Source organism: Balaenoptera acutorostrata, chromosome 2 (genome assembly GCF_949987535.1).
Source record: "Balaenoptera acutorostrata chromosome 2, mBalAcu1.1, whole genome shotgun sequence".
Taxonomy (NCBI): Eukaryota; Metazoa; Chordata; class Mammalia; order Artiodactyla; family Balaenopteridae; genus Balaenoptera; species Balaenoptera acutorostrata.
Window position 1 is genome coordinate 176,479,092 of NC_080065.1, and position 23,716 is coordinate 176,502,807.

General features: G+C 59.5%; 1 protein-coding gene across 7 annotated transcripts in view; it reads left to right on the forward strand.

The window, feature by feature from the left end:
• The window catches only part of NFIX (nuclear factor I X), a 95,867-nt gene that overhangs the window by 56,887 nt on the left and 15,264 nt on the right, over positions 1 to 23,716 (forward strand). For 5 of the 7 annotated variants that reach the window (XM_057540482.1, XM_007171969.2, XM_028163893.2 and 2 more), the window contains exons 3-7: positions 16,792 to 16,854; positions 17,207 to 17,281; positions 17,657 to 17,777; positions 18,944 to 19,080; positions 22,084 to 22,206. In XM_057540482.1, the coding sequence (XP_057396465.1) occupies positions 16,792 to 16,854; positions 17,207 to 17,281; positions 17,657 to 17,777; positions 18,944 to 19,080; positions 22,084 to 22,206 (519 nt within the window). The remainder of the gene's footprint in view (positions 1 to 16,791; positions 16,855 to 17,206; positions 17,282 to 17,656; positions 17,778 to 18,943; positions 19,081 to 22,083; positions 22,207 to 23,716) is intronic. The other 2 variants (XM_057540485.1, XM_057540487.1) reach the window with 1 other exon arrangement.

The window sequence follows — 23,716 nt, forward strand, 5'->3', positions numbered from 1 at the left end:
CAGGCCCGGCAGCCTGCCTGCCCTCCCGCACACCCCCCCCCCCAGGGCTCGCCCCACTCTCCTGCTGAGTGAGGGTCCCCTGAGTTCTCCTGGAGTCCGGGGGCCCTGCCGGGGAGGGAGTGGGAGGTGCTGAGCTCACCACCTCGGCATCTGCCCTCCCCTCCCCGCCTCTGGTGCGAGGGCCGGCCACACTCCCGCCAGCGCCTCGCTCCCTAATAGCTTTTTAAGTCCAACCACATGTGTCTGCGGAGCGAGAGCGTGGAGCCGCCCCTCACAGGGCCTCAGTTCCCCCCTCCTTCTCGTAAAGACCACCCTTTACTCTGCGCAGCCTTGGGGCTGGGGGAGGGTGTCTGCTTCCCAACAGCCCATCTGCTTGCCCCCAGCCAGATGAGCAAGAAGGGGATGGGCTGGCAAGATGGCTGAGCAATCGGGAGTGTAGTGTGAGGCCAGCCCTCAGGCTCAAGGACCCCCAGCCTCCTCTCTCTCAGTCCTAGGGTCTGGGATCCTCACTCCCTGAGGCAGGCGAGGAGGGGCCAGCTGTCTGTGTGTGGGAGCCTGAAACAGGCGGCAGGCAGCGGGTGGCTAGGAGCCTCGGGAGGAGCCCTGACCTCTCCATGGGCCTCCCCTGCAGGGGCTTTGTGCCAGTACCTCTCTCCTGCACCCCCACTGCGCTGACCCCACTACCGTCCCTCTGACTTGCACACGTGTGGTTCTCTGTGCGTGTGAGTGGTCTGTGGGGAGGCCTGTGGGGTGTGGTTTCGCAGGAGGGGAGTGAGGGCTGAGAACCAACGTGCAGGCAGGCCTGGGGTCCTAATGAGAAAATTGCTTCCAGCCAGGGAGCCCTGCTCTGTGGCTGAAATTGCATCCAGCCCCAGCCAACTCCACCGCCGCAGTCCCACCCTTTGGAAGAAGGTGGGGGAGCAGTCCGGGGCAGGGGGAGGAGCAGGGCTTGCACACGACTCAGCCCCCCAGCCCCCAACACCTCGGAGAGAGTCTTCTGCCTCTCAGGGAGGAGGGGACGAGAGTGAGCTCCAAGGCCCGGCTTGGCTCAGGACCTGAATGCTTGATCCTTAGGAGGCAGAGGCGGGAGAGGGGACTAAGAGATTCCCATCCTCTGCTTCCTGCTCAGTTCTGCCATTGCATTTGTGGAGCGCCCTTGAAGAGGTGGGCCCATTTACAGTCTTCCTGAGAAAGGATGTGAGGAGCATTTTGTTTCCACATAAATGCCGTGTGCCTGTCTTTCTACCCAAGTGGAGTCATTTGAAATCCAGCCTCCCCCAGAGACTCAGGGTTCGGCCCCTCTGGCCTGCCTGTTCACTCAGGGGAGCCCAGTGCCTGCACCCCAGGCCAGGGGACCCAGTCAGTGAAAGGCCAAGGCTGTCTTAGCTTTCTTTTTTCTTCCTTTTCCTCACTCACTTAGGCCTTTGAGCAGAACCACCCATAGAATTTGTAAGGCCCAGTGCAGAATGAAAACGCAAGGCCTCTTGTTCAAAAGTTAAGAATTTCACAACGGGAAGAGCAGAAACCAGGGCCATGAAGCCATGGCCTTGCTTCGAGAAAAGCTGGTACCCACTGCCCAGCGGCCAGTTGGCTAAGTGAGATCTGGCCCCAGAGGATGACCGACCTCAGGCCTGACCCTGTTCTGCCTGAGTAGACCAGAAGGTTCCACCTGGTGGTTACTCGTGAGGGAGACCTATCCAATTTCTGGAAAAGTCTCTTCCTCACCGCATTTTGGTCTCTGCTGCTGCTTCCATCAGAGACTCTGGATCACCCATTTTCTGGATTTTAGAGATGGTGGTTAGGGAGGACGGTGTGGGGAGGGAGCAGAGGGAGAATGGGCTACAGCTGACATGCTTAGAGATTCTAAGGACAAGGCTCCTCTTGCCACCCTCCAGAGAACCTGACGGTGGAAACACGCCCCATGAGGTAGAACCTGCCACCCACTGGGCCCAGCAGGCAGCGGGTCAGCCTGGACCTTCTTACACCCTACCCCCATCCCGTGGGGCCTCACCCAGCACTAGCAAGTTGCAGTGGTTGTGCTATGCAGAGCAGGGCACGAGCAGGAGTGCTTGGAGGGAGGGAAGAAGGCAGGAGGAAGGAAACAACCCCATTGTCATCCCCCAAATTACTGGCTGGGATGGCAGGGGAGGAGGTGGAAAGCTGACATTGTTTACTTAATTAAAAGTAAACAACAATTTGCCACTGCCAGCCTCCCATTAGCTGTGTGCCGAGCCCTATGAGCTGGGGACTTGGCTTTCGCTCCCACCAAGCCGGGCTCCTGTCACCACACCCCCAGCCAGGGATCCCCAGGGCCCTGCACCTTTCCCTAGCTCTGCCCTTCCCAGGCTGAGCAGGGGGACAAGCTAAAACCAGTAGTGTCTCAGAGTCCTATGCGTCAGGATAAGAGTGTCAAGAAACCATCATTTGGCAGGCAGGCCACTGTGGGGTGAGAGACCCCTGCGTGTGCACACTGTTAGGCCCTGTTGTGGCCCAGTGAGGAAGGGCAGGGGGCGCCACCTCACCAGTTAGCCGGTTAGCCCGATGTCATGATCCCTGGGGAAGGTGGCATCACTCCCTCCCCACCGAGGCCCCAGTCCACACTACCTGGAAGCCTAGGCCTCTCTGCCCCGCCTCCCACTTTTTTCCTTTTCCCTTTTAGCAGCTTATAAACATCCTTCTTCCATCTTTTTGGCTCTGCTCCCAGAAGGGGGCTGTTCAGGGCTCCTGGAGGGCCAGGGAAAGAGGCAAGCTCCCTGGCCCTGAGGGGAGAAGGGCTGCTGGAACTGGGTCCCCCCACCCCCACCAGGACAGCTACAGGTGACCCCAGGAACAGGGAAGGGGGGTTGGCCTGGGTTGGGGTTTAGCTGGGGACACCTAAACTCCTGCTTCTCTGGAGCCCCCAAGCAGGAGGGTAGTCTGATGGCTAGAGTTGTGCACGACTTTCACTGGCCTCCAGGGGCTGAGCAGAGTACCTTTCCAGGGGTCTGTACTCAAGCAAGTCCCCATCTCTCCTGTGGGCTTTGCTCCCAGCGATGTAGAGCTCAGGCTTCTTTCTGGACCCAGGCATGACCTCAGGCTCGTGACTTTTAAATGCTCTGAGCTTTCACTTTCCCTGTCCAAGGGCCTCCTCCACCGCCACACTTCCTAGCACTCGGAGCTTTATAAAACCATCGCTGAGTCTGAGTAGCTCTAGACCTCCTCTGGCCAGATGGGTAAGGTAGGGAGAATGGCTCAGGAAAAGAGAGCCATACCCGAGACACTTGGGAAGCCAAGCACCCTGGGACTTAAGCCCAAAGGGGGAGAGGTGAGGCAAAGTGCCGGTAGTAAATACACAAACCGTGGTTTTCATCTGGTGCCCCAGAGCAGTGGGTTCCACCAGGGTTGATTCTGCCCTCAGGGGGGGTTTGGCAATGGCGGAGGCATTTTGGGCTGTCCCAAATGAGGGGGCATGATGCTGCTGGCATCTAGTGGGCAGAGGCCAGAGATGCTCGCATCCTACTATTGCCCAGGATGGCTCCACCACAGAGAATGGTCCATTGGGTGGGGGTTGAGAACCCTGGTCTGGAGTTTGGCCCTCCAAAAAGATTTAGGTACTCTCACTCTTCCCCTGAGCCATTCTGCCCCACCCCTGTCCTGCCCCTCAACATTTGCATCCTCTCATCTTCCTCCCCCACCATCAGGATTCACACATCCACATGTGTGCGCACATGCACACAAGCTTATAGCTCCCAGGATTCAACACATTAGGTTTTTCACATGCTCTCGAACACACAGAAAAATCTGGGAAGTCTGTCCCGTGCTTAATTGAATTAAAGGACTGGGGTTTGGCAGGACATCGTGTATCTGAGCTGCAGCTTCTTCCAGCAGTTTCAGTGCCGTACAGGATGGTTCAGGCTCCCTGCGATTCCAGCTGCTGCTGCCCCTCTCCCCTCTCTCCTTCCCCCACTTCCCCACCTGGGGAGGGCAAGGTCAGCAACACCTCACTCCTCCTCCCTTCTCTCACCACCTTGCCTTCCAATACTGCTGGTAGGAGGCCAGGGCCTCCTGTGGAGCAGGTACCCCTCAACCTGAAGCTAGGGGACTAGAGCAGAACGATCCTGCCAGGCCCTCATTCTGGGTTTTCTGCTGCTGTGGATGGGGTGGGAGCTGGAGAGTGCCGCTGGCTGGAAACTTCTTGGCCAAGTGTAAAGCCATCAAGCTCTGCTTGAAAGGTCCGAGGGCTCTGGAGAGCCTGCATCCCTGCTGGAGTGGCTAGGAGCCTTAATCGACAGGGTGGGGGTGCCAGTGGAGGGCACACAGTACTACCATCCCTCGGGTCCCCTGTCCAACTTGAGCCATTAGGGGGTATGGGGGTTGGGATGTGCTGCAGAGCAAAAGGGATGCTTTTCAATACCTCTCCCTTCCCACCCCTGCCCACCCCCTCTGCAGTCTCTCCTTTGGCAGGCTCTGGGGGGTGGGCCTGTTCTTAGCCCCCCTTTGTGACCCCACTCTGGCACTTCCTTAGGGAACAGATGGAGTGAACTAAGGCCCTGCCTCTCAGCTGAGGGCAATCCCAGCACCAGAGCCCAGACCTCGCTTTGAGGAAGCCCTGCGCGAGCCACCCCTTTTCCAGAGCCTGAGGGTGTTGGAAAGGGCCCGTATCTGGAATGGGTACAGGAGATGCCCTGGAGCCTCACTGTGGGCAAGAGGGGCATGGTCAGTCAGCCTGTGCCTCCCGGGGCACCATCTCCTAGGATGTGTCACCGTCTTTCCCCATGCCTTTGCGGGGGTCCTGCTGTGTGCAGAATCTGCCCCCCAAGCCCCACAGTTAAAGAGCAGCGTGGGCAAGCTGTTAGTGGCTGTCAGCAAGGGTATCCAGGGGGCCCACGGGAGGAGCCCAGCCCCACATGTGTGACTCTTGGTGCTTGGGCAAGGCAGAGGGTAGGGAGCAGTCCTTCTCCGGCTGCTGGGCTGTTCCGCTGGCTGGCAGGAGGGCTGGGAGAAGGGCTGGGGGCCCGGAGAAGCAGCTGGGCCCAGTCCGGGGGCCCTGAGAAGCGATCTGCGCAGCCTAGGGTCAGGGGGGAGGGGGCGGGGCGGGCCTCACCTCGGCTAACCTCCCTGCGGAACAAAGGAGCCTTTCTCCACGCCTGCCCTGGGAGGGTGTGCCTGCCCGACTGCTGCCACCGCTGCAGAGAGCACTGGCCTGTGGGTTGTTTTTTTTTTTTTTCTTTTCTCCATTTCTATTCCTCTTTTTGGTTCCTGATCTCTGACTTTTAGTCTCCATTTTTCACTTTTTGAGAGGGGTGAAAAAAAAGAAAGAAAGGAATCTTCCTCTTCAAGCGTTTATCAAGCGCAGAGGCACGTCTGTGCTGCCAAAAGGTGGGGGCGTCGTGGGCGTGCTGGGGGTCACGCGGCCGCAGACCTGCCCACATGCAGGGCAGCCCCGCTCTGGGGGAGGCAGGCCGGGACTCAGCTGCGGTGGCGTGGCGGCTGCGCAGGGTGGGCCTGAGCTCATTGGATTACCTCTCCCAGCCATGCACCTGGCAGTCCTCCCCCCGCCCCCCACCGCTTTTCCTCACTCGCCCATTCCCCGGCCCCCTTGCATCCGGCCCCCGCACCGCAAGCTGTTCCTAATCAATGAGAACGGGAAGCTCGGCCCTCATATCACATCACGGGATGTGCTTGGCAGCGGCAGCAACCAGAGCTGCTGCCTCAGGCAGCACAACCCTGGGTCCGAGTGGCCGGAGCCTGGCCGCGTCCTCCTCGTTCCAGCTCGGACCCTGTGGCTGTGCAGGGGGAACCCAGGCCCCCGGAGCCCAGGGCGGACTGCGCGCAAGTTCGCCGCCTCCGCCCCCGCCGCAGCCTGCGGAGGGCAGCTAGTGTTAACTCGCTGTGCCACCTAGCCGCCGAGTCAGGGAGTGCAGCACACCGCTCTCGGGGGTGCGGGCCCCTGAGCCCCACCGCCCTGGGAAGACACTTTGGGTACTTCAGAGCATTGTGAGTGGGGAATTTGGCACCTGCCATTCTGTAGGATCGATGTCATTTTGTCCCTTTAGGGGCTTGAATTGTCCCAGCCCTGAGTCTGGGTAGCTGCCTCCTACGCCAGCCTCTGAACTCTGTGCAAATTTGGGCTTCTGGAAGATGCCCTTCTGCTGCTCCTCAAGACCACGGCAACCCTGAAATATAGTCCCAGAAGCTGCCCCCTTTACCCTATCAATAGCTCCTTATGTGTGCTTGGCACTTTATAGTGTATAAAATCTTCCCGTTTCATTCACTGTCAAAATTCCTGCTCGCGTCTCCCCGTGCCCTCTGAGATAAGCCTGGGGTTGTGTTGCACAGAGAGGGAGAGGAGGCCTGGGAGACATGCTGGGTGCCGAATAGCAGCAGGTCTAGGATTTGGACACCAGGCTCCTGATTCCAAGCCCAGGGCTCCTTCCAGCAGCCAGAGAGCCATCTCAGCCCCCCAGGGAGGTCACCTGCCTGCCCACCCATTTGGCCCAGCCTGGGCTCTCAGGGCTGGGAGTTGGAGATTTGCAATCAAAGTCCCAATTTCCTCATGTTTCATCTGGGCAGCTCTGGACAGTGGCTGCCTTAAGGCCTCCACGATGGGGAGTGCAGCAGGCCTGCAAGAGTGCTCCCCTGCCCTCACCTTCATGGGGAGACTCTTGTTCCTTCCTTTGGTCAGTCCAGTCATCGGGCATGAAGGCCGACGTGTCCAATCCTGCATCCAGGCCCAGCTGGGCTTTGCAGGAGTATTAGTGGTTCTGGGCTTTCCAAATCAATTCCTTGGGTATGAGTGTCGAGGTTTGGGTCTTCAGGAAAGATGTTCTCTCAGGAGTGGGAAGATGCCAGCTAGCTGACATTTCTGTCTCCTGGGTGGTCTTTGTAGCCACGGTTGGAAGAAGGATCTAGAAGGCTTTCTTCAGAGTCTTTTTATCCACTCAAACTGCACTTCCAGGTGTGGAGGAGAGAGTAATGAACAAAACGCTGATAAGCCTTGACCCCAAGGGACTGATGGTCTGGTGGGGCACTCCTGGCCAGGAACCACCAGCCTAGGAGATCTGCTGGCCAGGTCCTTAGGTCTCTCAAGCTGTCCAGAGCCAGAATCTCCTATTCCCCCAGCCCTGGCCAGCCAGAGGTTCCCAGTATGGGTGGGATTTGAAAGAAGGGCTGCTCAGCTTCTATCCTCCAAGCAGAAGCTCTCCACTTAGACATTTGATTATGGCATGCATTTGTGTTTGTTGCTCTTGCATGAGCCCAAGTCTGACTCCCTCCACAAGGCAAGTCCCTGGTAGAGGAGCCTCCTTTAGGGTTACCAGCCTGGGTACCAGGTGCTCTTAGGAGGCTGAGGAAGTTAGAGCACCTGAGGATGAGAGGCACATGGCCTCTGTCCGCTTCTGCTTCCCCAAAGGAGAATGGAGGTAGGTGGGTTCTTCTTCTCCAGGCCCCCAGGGTTCCTGGATGGATTCTCCCAAGGAAAGGGGACAGTGGGTGGCAGGTGGGGGCAGAACTCTGCTCACAGTCAGAAAGAGAGAGGGAACATGGAGCGCAGGGAGGCCAGGGGGCCCTGATGCTTCCCCATTTCCACCGTCCTCTGTCCTGCCTGGCTCCCTTTGCAATAGGTGAGGAGGCTCCAAGTGTGGGGGCCTTCCCCTTCCCGGGGCTGAGAGTGAATTTCCTAATCCTGGGGATCCGATTTTCCCACCTTCTTTTCCTGGTCAGTTATTCCTTCTCTGCATCTCCTCCCTTACGCAGAACACTGTGAGAGCGGGTGGGTAGGGGTTCCTTGGCATGGAGTCTGCCCAGTCCCTCGCTTTGCCGAGCGCCCGACAGAGGGATGCTGGCAGCTAGATGCAGACCAGAAAGTTGTGCTCGTGAAGCCACTCCTGAGTACTTTTAGGAAAGTTTTCTCCCTTTCTGTTTTTGTTTTTTAATGCATCATTTCCTCCTTTGCTTTTTCTTTCTCTGCTTTCTCCCCTTTCCCTGCCTCTCCTATGATGTTCTACTTCACTTCTCTGATTCTTTCTTTTTTTTTTTTTGCCGCACCTCACGGCATGCGGGATCTTAGTTCCCCAGTGGAAGTGCGGAGTCTTAACCACTGGACCCCCGGGGAAGTCCCTCTGGTTCTTTCTATATTCTTTCTTTGAACCACTTTGCTTTGACTGATTTTCTGTCTTGGCCCCTCCCTCTCTGTCTCTCTCTTTTAGTTTTAATTTTGTGTGTTTGTCATTCTCTTGCTCGTGGGTTCGCTGCCTTCTTCCCTCCTTCCCTTAAATTCCTGCTTGTCTCAGGAATGTCCCTCAAGTGGCCTCCAGAGCCTTTGCCTCCCCTTTCTCATCCCAAGTTGGCATTAGCACCCAGAGGACTCTGTCCCTTTACAAATAGTTAGACCAAGGGCAAGTGTATTTAGGGGTTGGGGGGAAGGTGACGCCTGGCCCTGAGAGGTAGGGACACTATTAATAGTCCTAAGAGCAGCTGGGCTGGGGGCAGTTGTCTGGCCAGGCCTGGCCTGGATGGCTCTAAGGGCCAGAAAGGGCAGCACTGGAAATAGAGTGGACAGGGGTAGGGGAGCGGCTCTGCAGGCCCCTAACCTGGATATGCCCTCTCTGCCGGGTCCCTGTCTTTCCTTGGTTTGTGGAGTGTGGAGGGCATTCTCCACTATCAGTTTCTATCCATCAGGTTGGGAGGGAACAGAACCTTCAGGGCCTGGGGGTCACTTTTCTGGGCCCCACCATCACATGACTTCTGGCCCCAGGCCTTCTTGGAAATGTTGGCTCCAGCTGCCGGCTGAGTCGTGGCACTGGCCTGTGTTGCCAGGAGAGTCACCCAGCCGCTTGTGCGGCGGTACCTGTGCTCCTGGTGTCCTCAGCTCTCTGTATGCCCAGCGCTGAGCTAGGACGGGCAGGGCCTTGTGCTCAGCACCCTCAGAATCCAGGGGCACAAGCCTCTCTCCCCTCTCCTGTTAGCTTGCCCATCTTCAGGCCTTTCCTTTCCCTGCCTCTCCCCTACTGTTTCCAAAATCATGACTGTCCTGAGACCATTTACTGTGGCTGCTGGATTTGGGGAGGGATGCACCTGTAGAAGGCGTTCTGCTCTGCCTTTTATTTCCAGAGAAACCTCTCTGCCCCTCTTTGCAGATAGTAATGGGCCAGGTCTTGGGGGAACCCCTCTGCTCGCTGGTGGTGGTCTCTGGGGTGAGACACCAAAAACTATCATCTAGGGTGTACTTGGTGTATCATAAAGCATATGAACTCCTACGGGAGGGGAGCTGAGGTTAGCCACCACTTCCGCACTGAGGTGGCATTTGAGCTGAGCCCAGAAGGAGGGGTGGAGCTTTAGCTGAGGGGGGGGTGAAGGGAATCGGTGATCCCAGGGGAAGGACAGCTGACATTTATGGAACCCCTACTATGAGCTGGGCCCTGGACTAAGCACCTTATCCCTGTTTTTTCATTTATTCCTCGCCCAGGAACCCTAGGGGGCAGGCGGTATCTCCATTTTACAGACGAGGAAACAGTTCAGAACTTGGCCAAAGTCACTGGGCCGGTAGGTTCTAGAGCATGGGTGTGAACTCAGGGTAGCCCCTTTCCACTGTTGCTGGCTGCCCACCTCCTCCCTCCCCTTGCCCTTGGTGTGCCCCCCCTTTCCCCTCTGAGCTGGGGTCCTTAGTGGGCACAGGGTCCAAATGAAGGGTACCTCCCTGGGTAGGCCAAGGGCAGGCTCAGGGTGGAGGCAGAGGCAGGCCTGGGGCCAAGGGCACCTGCCTCCCTTTGTCTCACCACAGGTCCCTCCCTTTGCAGTAGTGGCTGTCTCACCTTCATTCCCTCGCTGGTGTGAATTTTGCTCTGATGGGACCTCCTAGCCCTTGGGCATCTCTGGAACATCCAGGATGGTGTTACTGCCCGGCCCTGGGTCTGCCCATTCAGTCTGCAGACAGCCACGGAGCACTGATATCTGAGGTGCTGGGGACAGTGGTGGGTCCCCTGCAAAGGGCAGACCCAGGAGGAGCCTGCAGGCCCACCTGCAACTCCTAGTGCTGCTGTAGGTGGGGGTCTCATTCGTTAACTACTGGGCTGGGCTTGGAGAGGCAGCTGACAGGCTGATGGGCCTGGGCTCTTTCCCTCCATCAACCTGCTGGGTGCTTTGCTCTGCACCGGGGTATGTCCCTCCTCTCTCCTTTGCTGGCCATTATCTGTCATCCCTTAGGGATGAGCAGCTGGGCACCAAGTTCCCCCAGGCTTCAGTGCCCAGGCCCCATCTCTAGTTCTCCCTGGTCTGGGGGCAGTGCTAACAAAGGTTCTCCTGGCAGGTGCAGGGCAGAGAACACTGAGCAGCTCACACCAGGGAGCAGGTTGGGGGCTTGGAGCTGCTTGCCTGAGCCCAGCCTTCAGACCCCACTCTGCTCGTCCTCTGGGCACCAGATAAGCCCATGGACTTGCCTTCTCTTCCCTTCCCACAGCTTCACTGCCAGGCCATGAGCCCTGCTGTAGCCAGACTTGGCCCTTGCTCCCCAGGGGACCCCAGGTAGCCGCCATGGAGGCAGGGTGTGTTGAGGTGGAAAAGGCAGTACGGTCGGGGTCAGGGACCAAGAGTGGAATGTCCCATCTTGACGCGGCTGCCCCTGGCCTGCCAGGTCCCTGCGGCCTGATCTGCTGTCCCCATCCCCCACCCCCACCCCCGATGGCCTTCCTTGAACCTAGGCCCCAGGGACAGCCAGAGCAGATCTAGACCACATGTGTGTCGAGGTTGTAACTTGGTCTCTTTCTCTTCGCTGTCACTCATCTCCTCTTCCCCCCAACAGGTGACTCAAGTCAAGGGCTTGAGCCCCTTTGGATCCATGAGGGGAGGGGAAATGAGAGAAGAGAGGAGGGTGATGGGGGGGAGTGACACGTCTCCCCGCCTCGCCCCTGCCCACACCCCACCCACAGCTTCAGAGCTGTGCTTCCTGATCAGGCTTCTGTCTCCAGCCATGTGGGGGTCTAGGGATGACAGAGGATGGCCTCAGGATGGCCCCATGTCCTGTGCGCATACATGCTGGCTCATGGAGGTGGTGTAGAGAGTGGAGGGAAGGAGGGGAAGATCTAGAAGCCCCCTGGGCCAAGCCCAGCCCCTTCTGTCCTCTGGCTGCCCTGCATTCTCAAGGACTTCCTCGGTCTTGAGTCTCCTGTTTGCAGAGACAGGGAGAACCCCTCTGTGACCCGTTCCCCTAGCCCCCCATCCGTCTGCCGCTCCCCTCCTCAGGGTGTCTCAGATTCTCGGACTTGGGTTTCAAGAAGCACAATAGTTACATTCTCCAGCTCTGATTGCTGCAGGCCAGGCCTTTGGCTCCCCTTGAGGTTGGGTTTCTCATGCCCTGGATGCTCCTGAATTGCAGAGAAGGTGTGTGTGTGTCGGTGGGGGGGGGGGGATACCACACTGAGTAGGGCCAGGGATCAGCTCCCGAGTTGGCCGTTCAGAGTATGGCACCCCCAGAACAGAGCACCCCCCACCGGCTTCTCGAGCTTCAGACTTGGGGAGGGGAAGGGCGGGCACACCCCAAGGGCTGGTCTCCCCAGCCCTCAAAGGCCAATGGTCTGAACAGAGCTGAAGGGCGTTCCCCTCAGCGTTGAGCATGCTGACCACAGCTCTGGACACACCATCTCACTCCATCCCTGCTGGACAGCATGAAGTGGCTGGAGGCATCTCTAAGTGTGTGTATGAGTGTGTCTGGATGCATAGCAAGTGTTCGCCCTAGTGCATACACGTGCCTGGGTACGCACGTGTGGGTGTGGTTGAGCTGGGCCTGCGTGCCCCTCTCAGCCCCCGAAAAACGCACTCAATCTTTGATGTGCGTGGGGGCAGCCAGCCGGTGAATTACATGTGGCCCCTTTCTCAGAGAGAATTGGTTTCGGGTAGGAGCCGAGGCAGAGCATTTGCTGCAGTGAGCAGGAATTCCTCCCTCACCTAGTAGGAGCCATAAATATCTCCCTGTCTATGGCTGGAAATATATATATATTAAAAACATGCTGTCAGTTGGGGTTTATGTGCGATTCTGGGCTCCTTCTGGCTGCTGGAGCTTCCCCTCTAGAGCTCTGATGAAGAGGCAGAGCCCTCTCGGAAACACACGCACGTGTGCACACACGTGCGCGTGCACACACACACACACACACACACTTGTGCAAACAGGCAGGATTGGGAGAGGAAAGGGGGCCCAAGAGAGGGAAAGTGAAGGAGAAGGAAGGACAGAGAGAGGGGCATGGAGCCAAGACAGAGCAAAATGAGACCAGAAATAGGATTCCAGAGGGAAAGGCGAAGAGCTGGATAAAGTAGGGAGGCTTCAAGAACTGAGAAGAGGTAGAGAATGAGTAGAGCTGGTGGAGGGGGGGAGAAAAACAGTATTTCGGGGGCTTTGTGGCTGTTCCAGGAGAGATGGAGGAACCCTGAGGAAGGGAGGGTCCCACGCTGCCATCCTTTGGCTGAGCCTGGCCCAGGTCTGGGTGCTGCACAAGGCCTGCAGTCCACAGACGTTGACCCAGGGTGGGTGACTGATGACGTGTGGGGATGAATGGAGAGCAGCCCTGGACCCGTGAGCCAAATCCCATTTCAGAGCCTCGCTCTGCAGAGCCTGCTTGGGCCCACAACTAGAACGAGTGCAGATGCGTCACCTGCCCCTGCACAGTCCTCCCTTCTGGAAGCCTCTGCAGTGGTCTGAGCCCTGAGGCACCGCTGGCAGGCGAGGCCGCTGCCTCGGAGGTGTGGATTGCATGCGTGGCCCCAATCCTGAGAGGAAAACAGCAGAGCGTGCTCTCATGTATGACACGAGCCAGCCTGAACACACCCCTTCCACCCCGGCAGCATCAAGGACGAGCTGTGGCTTCCAAAATTCTCTTCATCCCCAAACCTGGACCAGGCAAGGGCCTGATGCCTGCACGCCCAGGCATCCATCATCAGACAAAGTGGCCGGACTTGGTTTTGAGGAAGCTGCATTTGATGGGCTGGATGGGAAGGAAGCTTAGAGCACGGAAGGCACTCTGGTTCTGAGCACCAGGATGCAGGAAAATGTTGTCTCAGGACTGGAGGGAGGTAGCAGTGCCTTTGGTCCCTCTGTCCCATCTCCAGTCTCTCCAGAAGGTGAAGGCAGCCTTAGTCCCCGAAGAGGGGTGCAGGCATGGGGGTTGGGGTTTAGTCAGGGTGGCCCTGAACTGGGGGTGTGTGGTCAGGGTCCCTACTGCTGTGGTAACTAGGCTGGAGAGAAAGCCAAGGCTGGAAAAGTTGCCAGGGGGACATGGCCCTAGAAGGCTGGGGAATCAGAGCGACAGCCTCAGAGGCGTGGGCCGGGCGGGAGAGGATAAAAATGGAGCCGGGCACCTGCCCGCCTTGTGCCAGCCAACACTTTCCCTGCCCCTCCACTGGCCCACAGGCCACCAGCTGGCCCATTGTCCCCAGTGAGAAATCAGACACTGGAGGGGGGCTCCCATGTGGCAGGAGCTCACTCATGCAAGGCCGCCCGGTAGGGACTGCCAGGGGAGAGCCACCCCGTGCTGGGCCGGGCAAGGCGAGAAGGGGGGGTGGCAGAGAGAGGATCCCTCACTGCACGGCAGTCAGGGCTCCTCCTGGGCCGTTGGCAGGGGGCAGCGCGTGGGGCCTGCGAACAGGAGATAAAGAGTTCAGGCAGAGGGTTTTCTCTCACTAACCGTGGATTTGTGTGTTTGTTCAGCTGGTGGCTCTGATAAGCCCCATTCTGCTAGATAAAAGCCAAGCAGCCATGAGGCGGGGCCTGGGCAGGGGTGTCCTAAAGGGGCCTGCCTTCTTCTGTCCCGAGGCCTGGGGTTATCCCCTCCCTTCCCTAGGGAGCCCAGACAGGGAAAGGGGTCAGGCGCTGGGGTCCCATGCTCCCCGATGTACCAGCCTGGGGTGCGGCTCCTGATCCCCGGGCCCTGACCTGAGGGCACAGCTCCCCAGAGGGCGCATCGTTTAAGAAAGCCGGCCAGGCTGCCTGCCGCCTCTGGGCGGGGAGGGCATCTCCTTGCCCTCCCCAGGAGCCTGCCCGCCACAGTCCTAGTGGCCTCTCTGGGCCCTGCAGCCCCTGACCGGGCTCCTGGCAGCCCCCTTCCCCTGTCTGCCCAAGGTGTGCCCCCCAAGCTACCTGGGTGGACAAGGGCCTGCCCCCATCAAGCCCCTTACTGTCCCGAGGACCCCGTCACCTCGTCGGGGCAGGGCTTTACTCGGTACACTGTCTAGGGCCCTGGGCCTGCGGATGGCCCGTGGGGGGCCTCAGCCACGTAGAGTGGGCCCTAGCCTCGGCCCTCCCTGTCCGTTGCACTTGGCATCGGCCAGGAGGGTGAAGGGGGTGCTGCCTGAGCGGGATGGTGGGGCCCCGGCCACAGCTGCCCCTGCTGCAGGGCTGGCTCTTGTGCCTCTGAGCCCGGGTCCAGATTTCTAGTGTCTCTGCCTTTTGTCCCGGAGCTGAGCTGAGCGTGCCGGGGGCCGGCCGCGGTGGCATTGCGGGGATGCTGGCTGGGGCCGCCAGCCGTAAGATGGCTGCCAAGGGCTAAAATGGCTGCCAGCAGCGCCCGGAGCACCGCCCGCAGGCGCGTGGCAGCGGGCCTTGCCTGCGCCGGATCCTCACTCCTGCTTTCTCCCTTACATGGAGATAATAGTAATAGCAGCAGTAATGTTTCAGGGCAGTGTCCTGGTTTAGAAGGATTTCCTGTCTGTCGCGCTCTCCTGGAGCCCCATTTGTCTCTGCCTCTGTCGCTGGCCCACCTCCATCTCTTTGTCGGGTTCTCTCGTCTTTCTGTCCCTGGGCTGGGTGTGCGCATGCGTGCGGCTTTCTGTCTCCACCTGGCCATTTTGGAAGAGGCGGGACCCGTCTCGTTGAGTAGCCTCGTCCATTTCCTCCTACTCCGCTGTCTCTGGCCCGGAGGGCTCCGTGGGGACTGCGTTGGTCCTGGGACAGGTGCGGTCAGTAGCAGGGACCCCTCGGCAGCAAAGCCTTGACTGTGTGCCGCCCCTCGCCGGGCTCTACGCGCAGGTGCTGCATCTGTGCTCTTCCTGAGCTATGAATCTGGGAAAGGACGGCCCTGAGCGACATCAGGCTCAGGGCCCCGGTCCAAGGAGGCCCTCAGGTGGGCTGCCTACTGCCTCAGCCCCCTTGCCTGCTCCCTCCTGCACCGGCTGGGGCTTGACTCAGACCCAGAGAGTCAGGAATGAGCTGAGGTGAGAGAGGAACAGGAAAACTCACATCCACAGAGAGGTTGCCCTCCCAGGAGCGTGGGAGGAAGTCCTGTGGGCTCGCTCCAGAGCAGAGTGCCACTAGCAAAGAAGTGGCCTGGGGTGGGATTCGCCATCCCTAAACACACCGCAGGGGTGTGTGCAGAGGGAGGTGTGGAAGGACACGCCCCAAACACAAGCGGGTAAGGGGCCCTGTTAGCACTTAGAAAGCTCCATTTTCTTGATTTGTGACTAGATTTATTACTATTGTATTTTTTAGAATTAAAAAAAAAAAAAAGTGAAACGAGATAAAGGATGGAGAAAGTGGAGGCTGAAACCATCCTGGGGGCAGCCTGTTTTTTTTCCCACCGGCCCCAGTGAGGCAGGAGGCCAGGAACTTGGTCGAGCCGCAGTAGGGCCTGGGCTCTGAAAAGGCTGCTAACTATTCTGCCCACCAGCCCCAGCACCCAGGGCTATTCCTTCCTTCCCAAGTGGCTGCAGGGTCCCCCCACTTCTATCTCTCGGGCCCATGTCACTCTTCAGGAACCTCCTTGCTGGTCACTCCCCAACGTGAGCAGCTCAACTGTGAGGCCAGTGGAGGATGGACACCCTGGTGAGCCGGCTGATTGTGAGGTGGTGGGCGAGGGTGGTGGAGGCAGGGTTACTCCAAAGAGTCGGGCAAAGCCCTGGCCAGTACCAGGGCCCGGTTTTCTGAGGCCACCCCCTGTGGTCCCCCTGTGAGAAGCTGATTCTTTACCCAATGCCTGCCTTTCCCCTGCCCCACAACCTGCCCTGGCCCCCCTCTGCCACCCTCTCACCAGCTGTCGTGCCCAGGCAAGCATTCTGGAGGTCCCCGTTGTGCCCCTGGCACACAAAGCTTTGAGGACCTGGGGGGCAGGGGCGGGGGGCTTTCCCAAGCTCAGCAAAATATTCACACACACACTCCACCCTGCCCCCAGCCCTCTGTGAGCTCCCACCGCACAATGGGCCCTTGTCTCGGGGCTCCCTCCGAGCAGCTGTGGCACTGGGGCATGAGACAGCCCAGACAGGCTGGCACAGAGCAGGCGACAGCGTCAAGGCAAACCTCCCACCCCCCACCCCCGCCCCGTGTTGCCAGGCACTGCCCGTAAGCATAAAGGTGAGGTGGGGGTGGCGTGGGCAGACAGGAACGGCTCTAATTAATGAAGGGAGGGAAGGGGCTGCTCCTCTGGAGCTTGAGCTGGGTAGAGAATGGGGGGCCCTTGGGTCCATCCCAGCTGTGCAAAGAGACAGTCGCCGGCTTCTCTCCTGGGCGCCTCCTTGCCCTGACTCTCAGCCAGTGCGTTCACTCGTGGGCAACTTGCCCCCAGGGCACATCAGGCAGTGCTTGGAGACCGGTTTTTTGGTTGTCACAACTGGGGTGCTACTGGCATCTAGTGGGGGGTGGAGGCTAGAGATGCTGCCAGACACCCTGCAGAACCCAGGATAGCCCCACCACCAGTTCCTTCTCTCCCTGGGCTCCTTGGGCTGCTCAGGGAGGGAAGGGGAGTGAAGGTGTTTATAAGGCTGGAGGGGCAGCGGCTTGCCTGGTGTTTGTGGAGCACTTTGGTTTTGACCCATCCCCACCCTTTGTGTCTCCTGCAGAATCCGGACAATCAGATAGTTCAAACCAGCAAGGAGATGCGGACATCAAACCACTGCCCAACGGTCAGTGCCCCCTGCCCTCTTGCCTATACCCAGCCTCCCTGGCCTGCTGTGCCCACCACGTCCTCCCCACAGCCTTCTCTGCTCTCCCCGGCCAGGGCAGGCCTGCCCCTGCCATTCCCCTTCACTCGGCTGTCCCTTGACTGAACTTGGGCTGCTATTCAGAGGGGGAGGGCACTCATCGGTAGCACACCCTAACTTCCAGGGAGATCTGAGACCCCTGAGGGCCAGCCTGGGGCTGGGACATGGGGCATGGGATGGAGCAAGTTGAGGGTGGGGAGAGCCTTGGGGAAACAGGCAGACATCCCTTCCTGGCCTTGCCTCCACTCACTCACTTGCCCTTTTCCCTCCTCAGGGCACTTAAGTTTCCAGGACTGTTTTGTGACTTCCGGGGTCTGGAATGTGACGGAGCTGGTGAGAGTATCACAGAGTGAGTCCTTCCTTCTGGGCCAGGGCTGAGTCAGCAGGGATGGGGGTGAAGCGGTGGGACTTGGACCCCACGTAGCCCCCCACTGACGGGGTCTTGGTTGGGGAGGAGGCAGACAGGTTTCCTGGGACACTCTCGGCCTCATTGGCACGGGGCTGGGTGGAATGGAGGCATCCAGAGAGCCCCACCTCTAACCTCCATTGCTTTGGAGGGAAAAAAATCGTAACCAAGGACTCTTCCCAACAACCTCCAGCCAGGAGGAGGTTTCCTCAGCAGCCTTCACAGTGAACTCACCCCAGGGCTTCTGGGGAGCTGCGCATGGCAACGAAACAGGCGCCCACACTTTCCAAACCTCATCACACTCTCCCTTCTTCCCAGCTCCTGTTGCGACAGCATCAGGGCCCAACTTCTCGCTGGCAGACCTGGAGAGTCCCAGCTACTACAATATAAACCAGGTGACCCTGGGGCGGCGGTCCATCACCTCCCCTCCTTCCACCAGGTGAGCCCCGCACCCCGGCGTTCCCCCGGCCCCCCAGGCATCTCAGGCGCTTTGGGCAGCCGTACCACTGTGGCCTGGGTGCTTCAGAACGTCATCCTTTGTTGAGGGCACTGGCTCCAGAGCTGGGGCTCACTGTGTTCCCCAACCCCTGAGCTTCCTGCTTTGTGCTGACACAGGCACTCGGCCTTGGGGACACAAACTCACACAAGGCATGGCTTTGCCTAGAAGGTGCTCCCTGTGGGCACTGGAGAAGGCCCCTCTCTTGGGGATGCGACACTTGAGCCCAGGGGTCTGGTACAGGCATGGGGTGGACGCTCCAGGTACAGAGAGCAGCCTTCAACCTGGCCAAGGCTGGGCGGGCTGGCGGGACTATCCCACGGCGGACTTCAGAGGCCAGAGGAGGGTGTTTAGGGCTTACAATCCACTGATGGGTTTTAAGTAGAAGACGCTGGGGACATGTGTTCTAGAAAGTACTTCTGGAAGAAGTTAGAGGCTATCCCAGCAGGTCGGAGGGGAGGAGGGCCTGAGTCAGATGGGGGATTGGCCCGAGAGGGAGGGATGGAGTTGAGAGATATTTGGGAGGTAGATACAGTAGGCTCTGGTCAGGGTCAGTCACGCAGGGCAAGGTGGGATCCTGTCCCTTTTTAAAAAAACCTTGGACATTTTGGTTCATTGTGAGGTTTAGGCATTCATTTTGATATGTTAGAATATTGCATTAAAATGTTATGATGTTTTCATACTTAATCATATTTTAATATAAAGTAACATAATATCACGATGACTGAGTTTTGTGTCACCCCCTGGCGTTTTTGTCCCTGGCCAGTGCCTCGCACGCCTCGCCCTAGCTGTGGGAGCTGATGGGAAGTAGAAGGTGGGGCTGAGGAAGCAGCTGAGGGTTTTGCCCACTTCTTTGACTTGGGCAGCTCCGGTAGATGATGGATGGTATTGTGACTGAGAAGGGGCTCAAGGAGGAGGAGTGGGTGGGCTGGGCCCGAGGGGCTCTCGGTCTGGCCTTGGGGGGTGGGCACACAGCGAGTGCCCTGAAGCCCTGCCGACGGCGGGCCCCCACTCCCCGCGCGGAAGACCGTCAGTGCAGGCTTCCTCGGCCTGAGCACCGGTGCCGCAGCTCGTCCTTGGCCCACCTGACCCCTTTCCTCCTTCCCCAGCACCACCAAGCGCCCCAAGTCCATCGATGACAGCGAGATGGAGAGCCCTGTCGACGACGTCTTCTATCCTGGCACGGGCCGCTCCCCAGCAGCTGGCAGCAGCCAGTCCAGCGGGTGGCCCAACGATGTGGATGCAGGTATGGGCGCCACGAGGCCCGACCTGGAGCAGGGGCAGCGTGGAGCCTCCTCTCCCCCTCAGTCTACCTGGCAAACCTCCCACCCTTCCTCCTGCTGTTGGTGGCACCGCCCGTCTTTTCACCTCCTCATCTTCCAGAGGAGGGCGGACCAGGAGAGCAGAGGCGAGCCGCTGGGTTGCCCCTGAGTGGGCAGTAGGGCCCACAGATGTGGCAGAAGGAAAGCAGAGGCCCCGACACTGAGCCTCTGGTGCCCTGCAGGGGGGGGGCATGGCCTCCTCCTCAGAGCCCCCTCATCCTCCTTCTCTTGGGACTTCTTTAGAGAGGTTGCCCCAGTTCTGCGGTCTTCATGGTTTTTTAAAGCCATTTCTCAAACTGGGCTCTCTTGACATTTGGGGCTGCGGTATTCTCTGTAGCGGGGCCATTTTGTGCCCTGTAGGGTGTCGAGCAGCGGCCCTGACCTCCACCCACTAGATGCCAGTAGCAAACCTCCTCAGCAGGTGTGATGACCGAAAATATCTCCGGGCATTGCTGAATGTCTCCTGGGGGCGGACAGGACCTTCCTAGGTTGAGGACCGCTGGTCTAAAGGGCCCACCTTCACAGAGAGGAGCAGAGCCTGGTAAAGAGGGAGCAGAATTGTTTTCAGGCCTCCCAGTCCTCTCTAACCACACCCTTGCTGGTGAATTCGCCCACCTTCACCTCCAGTCTTGACAGGAGGTGTGGGCACACCTGGAGAGCCCAGGTGGGATAGAGGGGGGCTGTGTGCGTGTATGTATTGCACAGGTGTGTATAAGGAGGCTGCCTGCAGGACGCTTGTGCCGGACACATTGTTGGTGCAGCCTGTGTGTGTCCTCAAAGTATGCGTGTCTTGGGACCAGGTAGTGCAGACCTCTGTGTACGGGATGCGCATGAGGTGTGTCTGTGTCGGTCAGGCCTGGGGACAGGGGCCTTGTTCTCTGACGCAGGAAGATGAGGGGCTACCTGATGGTGTTTTGCTTGGTATTTTCCAGATGTCCCCCTACTGGGAAGGGCCAAGTGGATGGGCAGGGGCCAGGGCTGAGGGAGAAGCAAGACTAAAGGGCAAGGGGGTGCTTCTGCTTTCCTGCTGCCCCAGATGCAACCTCTGGCTTCTGCTCTCAGCAACCTGGGAGGAAGAGAGGACTCACCTCCAGGCCTTGGGCTGAGGGAGAGGGTTAGACCACCAGCAAGGTTCACCTCTGCCGGACAGCGCTCCGGCACGACTCTGGGTGCCCCTCCCAGGGTGTGGTGGCCAGCGGGGGCCCGGGCCAGCACAGCACAGATGCTTCCCTGGGGGGAACCTCTGGAGGTGCAGAAAGAAGGGGTTGAGAAGGCCCCGAAGACTCCCCAGCTAGGGCCTCCGTGAAGTGTTTCCTCCAGGACTGGTGTGCCTTGAGGGCCACGTCCACTGCTGGCTCCTGAGGCGTGGGCCCCCAGGTCCCAGTGCGCAGACCTGGTTCCCGAGGAGCCCTCCCCTCCGCGGTTCCCTGTCTCTCCTTTCTTGGCTGCCTGCTGTCGAGCCTGCCATTTCCGCTCCTTCCAGCAGCCCTGCCACGCACGGCCCCAGCATCCTCCTGCAGCACCCCCAGCCCCCTCGCCTTCCCCCCTTTTCCTCTGTACTCGTCCCCTCCTCCCACCAACCCTGTGCTGTCTTCCTGCTCTGGGACAAATCACCAATTAAGCAGCCCAGCTGCAGGACTGGGAACAGCTGAGGAGGCACTGTGCGGCCATGGTGACAGCTGTGCACAGCTGGTGGAGGCGCTCCCCCCACCGTGCCAGCTATCAGGTGGCACACAGCTGCTGCCAGATAACACCTCTGCTGGCGGCTGGGAGCTCGCCCTTTCCCCGCCTCTTCCCTCTGTGGTTAAGACAGCTCTTCTTTCTGTGTTCTGAAGCCTCCCCCCCCACCCCCCGCCACCCAACACACACACACCCCCCACCCAAACGGATTCAACTTGTGTCCCAATGATGGCAGCTCTGGATATCTGCCCTGACTTCACCTTATCCCTCCCAGCCTGGGCACAGCACAGCCTCAAGGCTCAGCTGAGGACGGGAGACCACCTCCCCTGGGGGACCTGGCCTGGGGGCCCTGCTTTGTATAGCATCTTGGATGTCATGCCCACTGGGCACAGAGATGACCTTGACTGGCAACATCAGGCTCTTAGAGGCAGAGCTCAAATGGGGTATTCTCTGTGTCCCTGTCTCCTGCTGAATGTCACCCCATCTCTGGTACCGGGAGCCGAGCAAAGCCCTGGAATTACCCATGCTGTGACAGTCCGGCCTTTGGGTCCCCTGACTGAGGGAGTCCTTTCCTGTCTAGCTGTAACCCCAGCACCCGCCCAGGCCCTCCAGCCTCCTCCCTGCTCTCTTGTCAGATGCTGTTTCTCCACAGTGGTCCTTCCCAAGGGCCAATAGCTGTGCTTTCCCTTCCCGTAAGGAGCTCTGGTTTCTTGCCATCAGAACCTCCCAGAGCCCAGGGCCCACGCTGCGCAGGAGCTTAGTTCCCTGACCAGCGATCAAAACCGCGCCCTCACCCCCACCCCACCCCGCATGGAAGCGCGGGAGTCCTAAACCACTGGACCGCCAGGGAAGTCCCTGGGCCGGCTCACTCTGAAGCTGCTCTCCCGGGCTCCTCCTGCACACCTTCCCTGCCCTCTGACCCTGCATCCCCCCTTTTACTCTGTTCCCCTTGAGCTCCTTATCTGCTTGTCAGGGGGCAAAACGGGCCCCCTTGCTCACTCCCTGCCCAGTGCACCGAAGGGCCTTATTTTCCTCTCCTGTCAGCAGCACCCACGGCAGGATGGTCTGCACACGGCCTGAGAAACAGAGCCACAGTCAGGCAAAGGAGGCAGGAGGGAGCCTGGTGGGGGAAGGGGCGGCCGGGAGGGGGCCGAGGAGAGAAGGAGTGAGCTGCTGGCTTCCCACCTTCCCCTGCTCCCTCCCCAGCCCAGCTAAACCTGCCCTGTGTTGCTGATTCCTCCCCCCAGGCCCGGCTTCTCTAAAGAAGTCAGGAAAGCTGGACTTCTGCAGTGCCCTCTCCTCTCAGGGCAGCTCCCCGCGCATGGCTTTCACTCACCACCCGCTGCCTGTGCTTGCTGGAGTCAGACCAGGTGAGAAATGGAGGGCCCGGAGGGGGGCAGTGGGGGTGGCAGAGGAGCCCAGGTGGGCAACTGGCCAGGCAAAGGGGCCAGGGCCGACCCTGAGTGACAGCCCCAAGCTCTCTGAATGGGCCATGGTATGGCAGTGGGTGGGCATGGGAACGGGCCCTCCCTCCGCAGCAGCGCCTCCTCCAGACCCAGGCCAGCCCTTGGGCCTCCTCACCTTGTTCCCCAGCACTCTCCCACTTGCTTCTCACACCCCCTGTGCATGATGCATGCTTGTGCGCTGTGTGTGCACGTGAGTGTGTGTGTTTGCTTGTGTGCGTGTGCAGGTGCTGTGTACATGCGTCGGATGCATGTGTGCTCGTGCATGTGCTGTGTGTGGCACAGGCCTGTCCTGAGGCTTCCTCCCACTTAGCCCTGACTGCAGAAGCCTCAGGCCCATTCCTGCCCAGTTCTCCTGTCCTCCCTCCAGCTGTGGGGGGGGGATAGCACAGGCTTCTCCCCCTGCCCTCCTTTCAGCTCTTCTCTCTCAGCTCCTCACAGAGCCCGGGGTCTGTTCTCCCAGCACCAGCCCAGGCTGGTGTGAGCGCAGGTTGAGAAGAGTCCTCCTAGGAGCCCAGGCTCCCTTCTCGAGGCCTCCCTGCTCTTTTCCAGAAGTGAAGGGCTAGGCCAAGGGGAAGGTGGTACCTGGGCTGCTCTTCAGGGAAAGGAGCTGGCCCTGCTGCCTTGGGAGCTCTCTTGCTTCAGTCTCACGGAGAGCGTGCTTGGGGGCAGGATGCCTCCGTGTTCTGGAGGGGTGGAACCAGGCGGGAAGCTGTGGAGGCTGTCCTCACCCGGCTGCTCTCTCACTTGCCTCTTCCCTCTCTTGGCACCTGTCTGGCAGAAAGAGGCCTGGAGTTTTTCTGAACACTGCCCCGTGTCCACCCGCTGTCTCCTGGGCCCTCCTATAGGACCCGGAGAACACTGAGGTTTACCCTCCTGGCTTCTTCCTCAGGGCCTCCTGGCTGGGAGCCCAGAGGCAGCCAGCAGCGGGGCAGGGCGTGGTGGCCGCAAGGTGGGGGCGGGGAGCCCAGGCCCTCTGCACAGGCAGCGGGAGGGCAGCAGGCCCTGCTCGACTCAGCTTTTATGAACTCCAGAGAGAAGCCAAGTTTCTTCAGGCCCCTAATGAAACTGAGAGCAAGAGGGAGCTGATTGGAAACAGACAGGAGGGGGAGGACTTGGCCAGGGAAGAGCTGGGGCCTGCTCCAGGGTGGGAGTTGTGCGTTCGAGGACGTGTGTGCGAGCGATGGGGCTGAGCACAGAAGAATGTGGCCTGGGCAGCAGCAGCCAGGTGCACACCCACCCGCACGCAGGAGATGTGTGTGCGCACTGCAGGGGCCCCTCTTGCACTGGCGCAGGGCTGTGTGTTTATCTCCTCCTCAAGGCTCCCACCCAGGCCCTGGACTGGGGTGAGGTGAGTGAGGCACTCACCTCGGCGCAAAATGTCAGGGAGCCCCTAAAATCTCAGTCATCAAGGTAA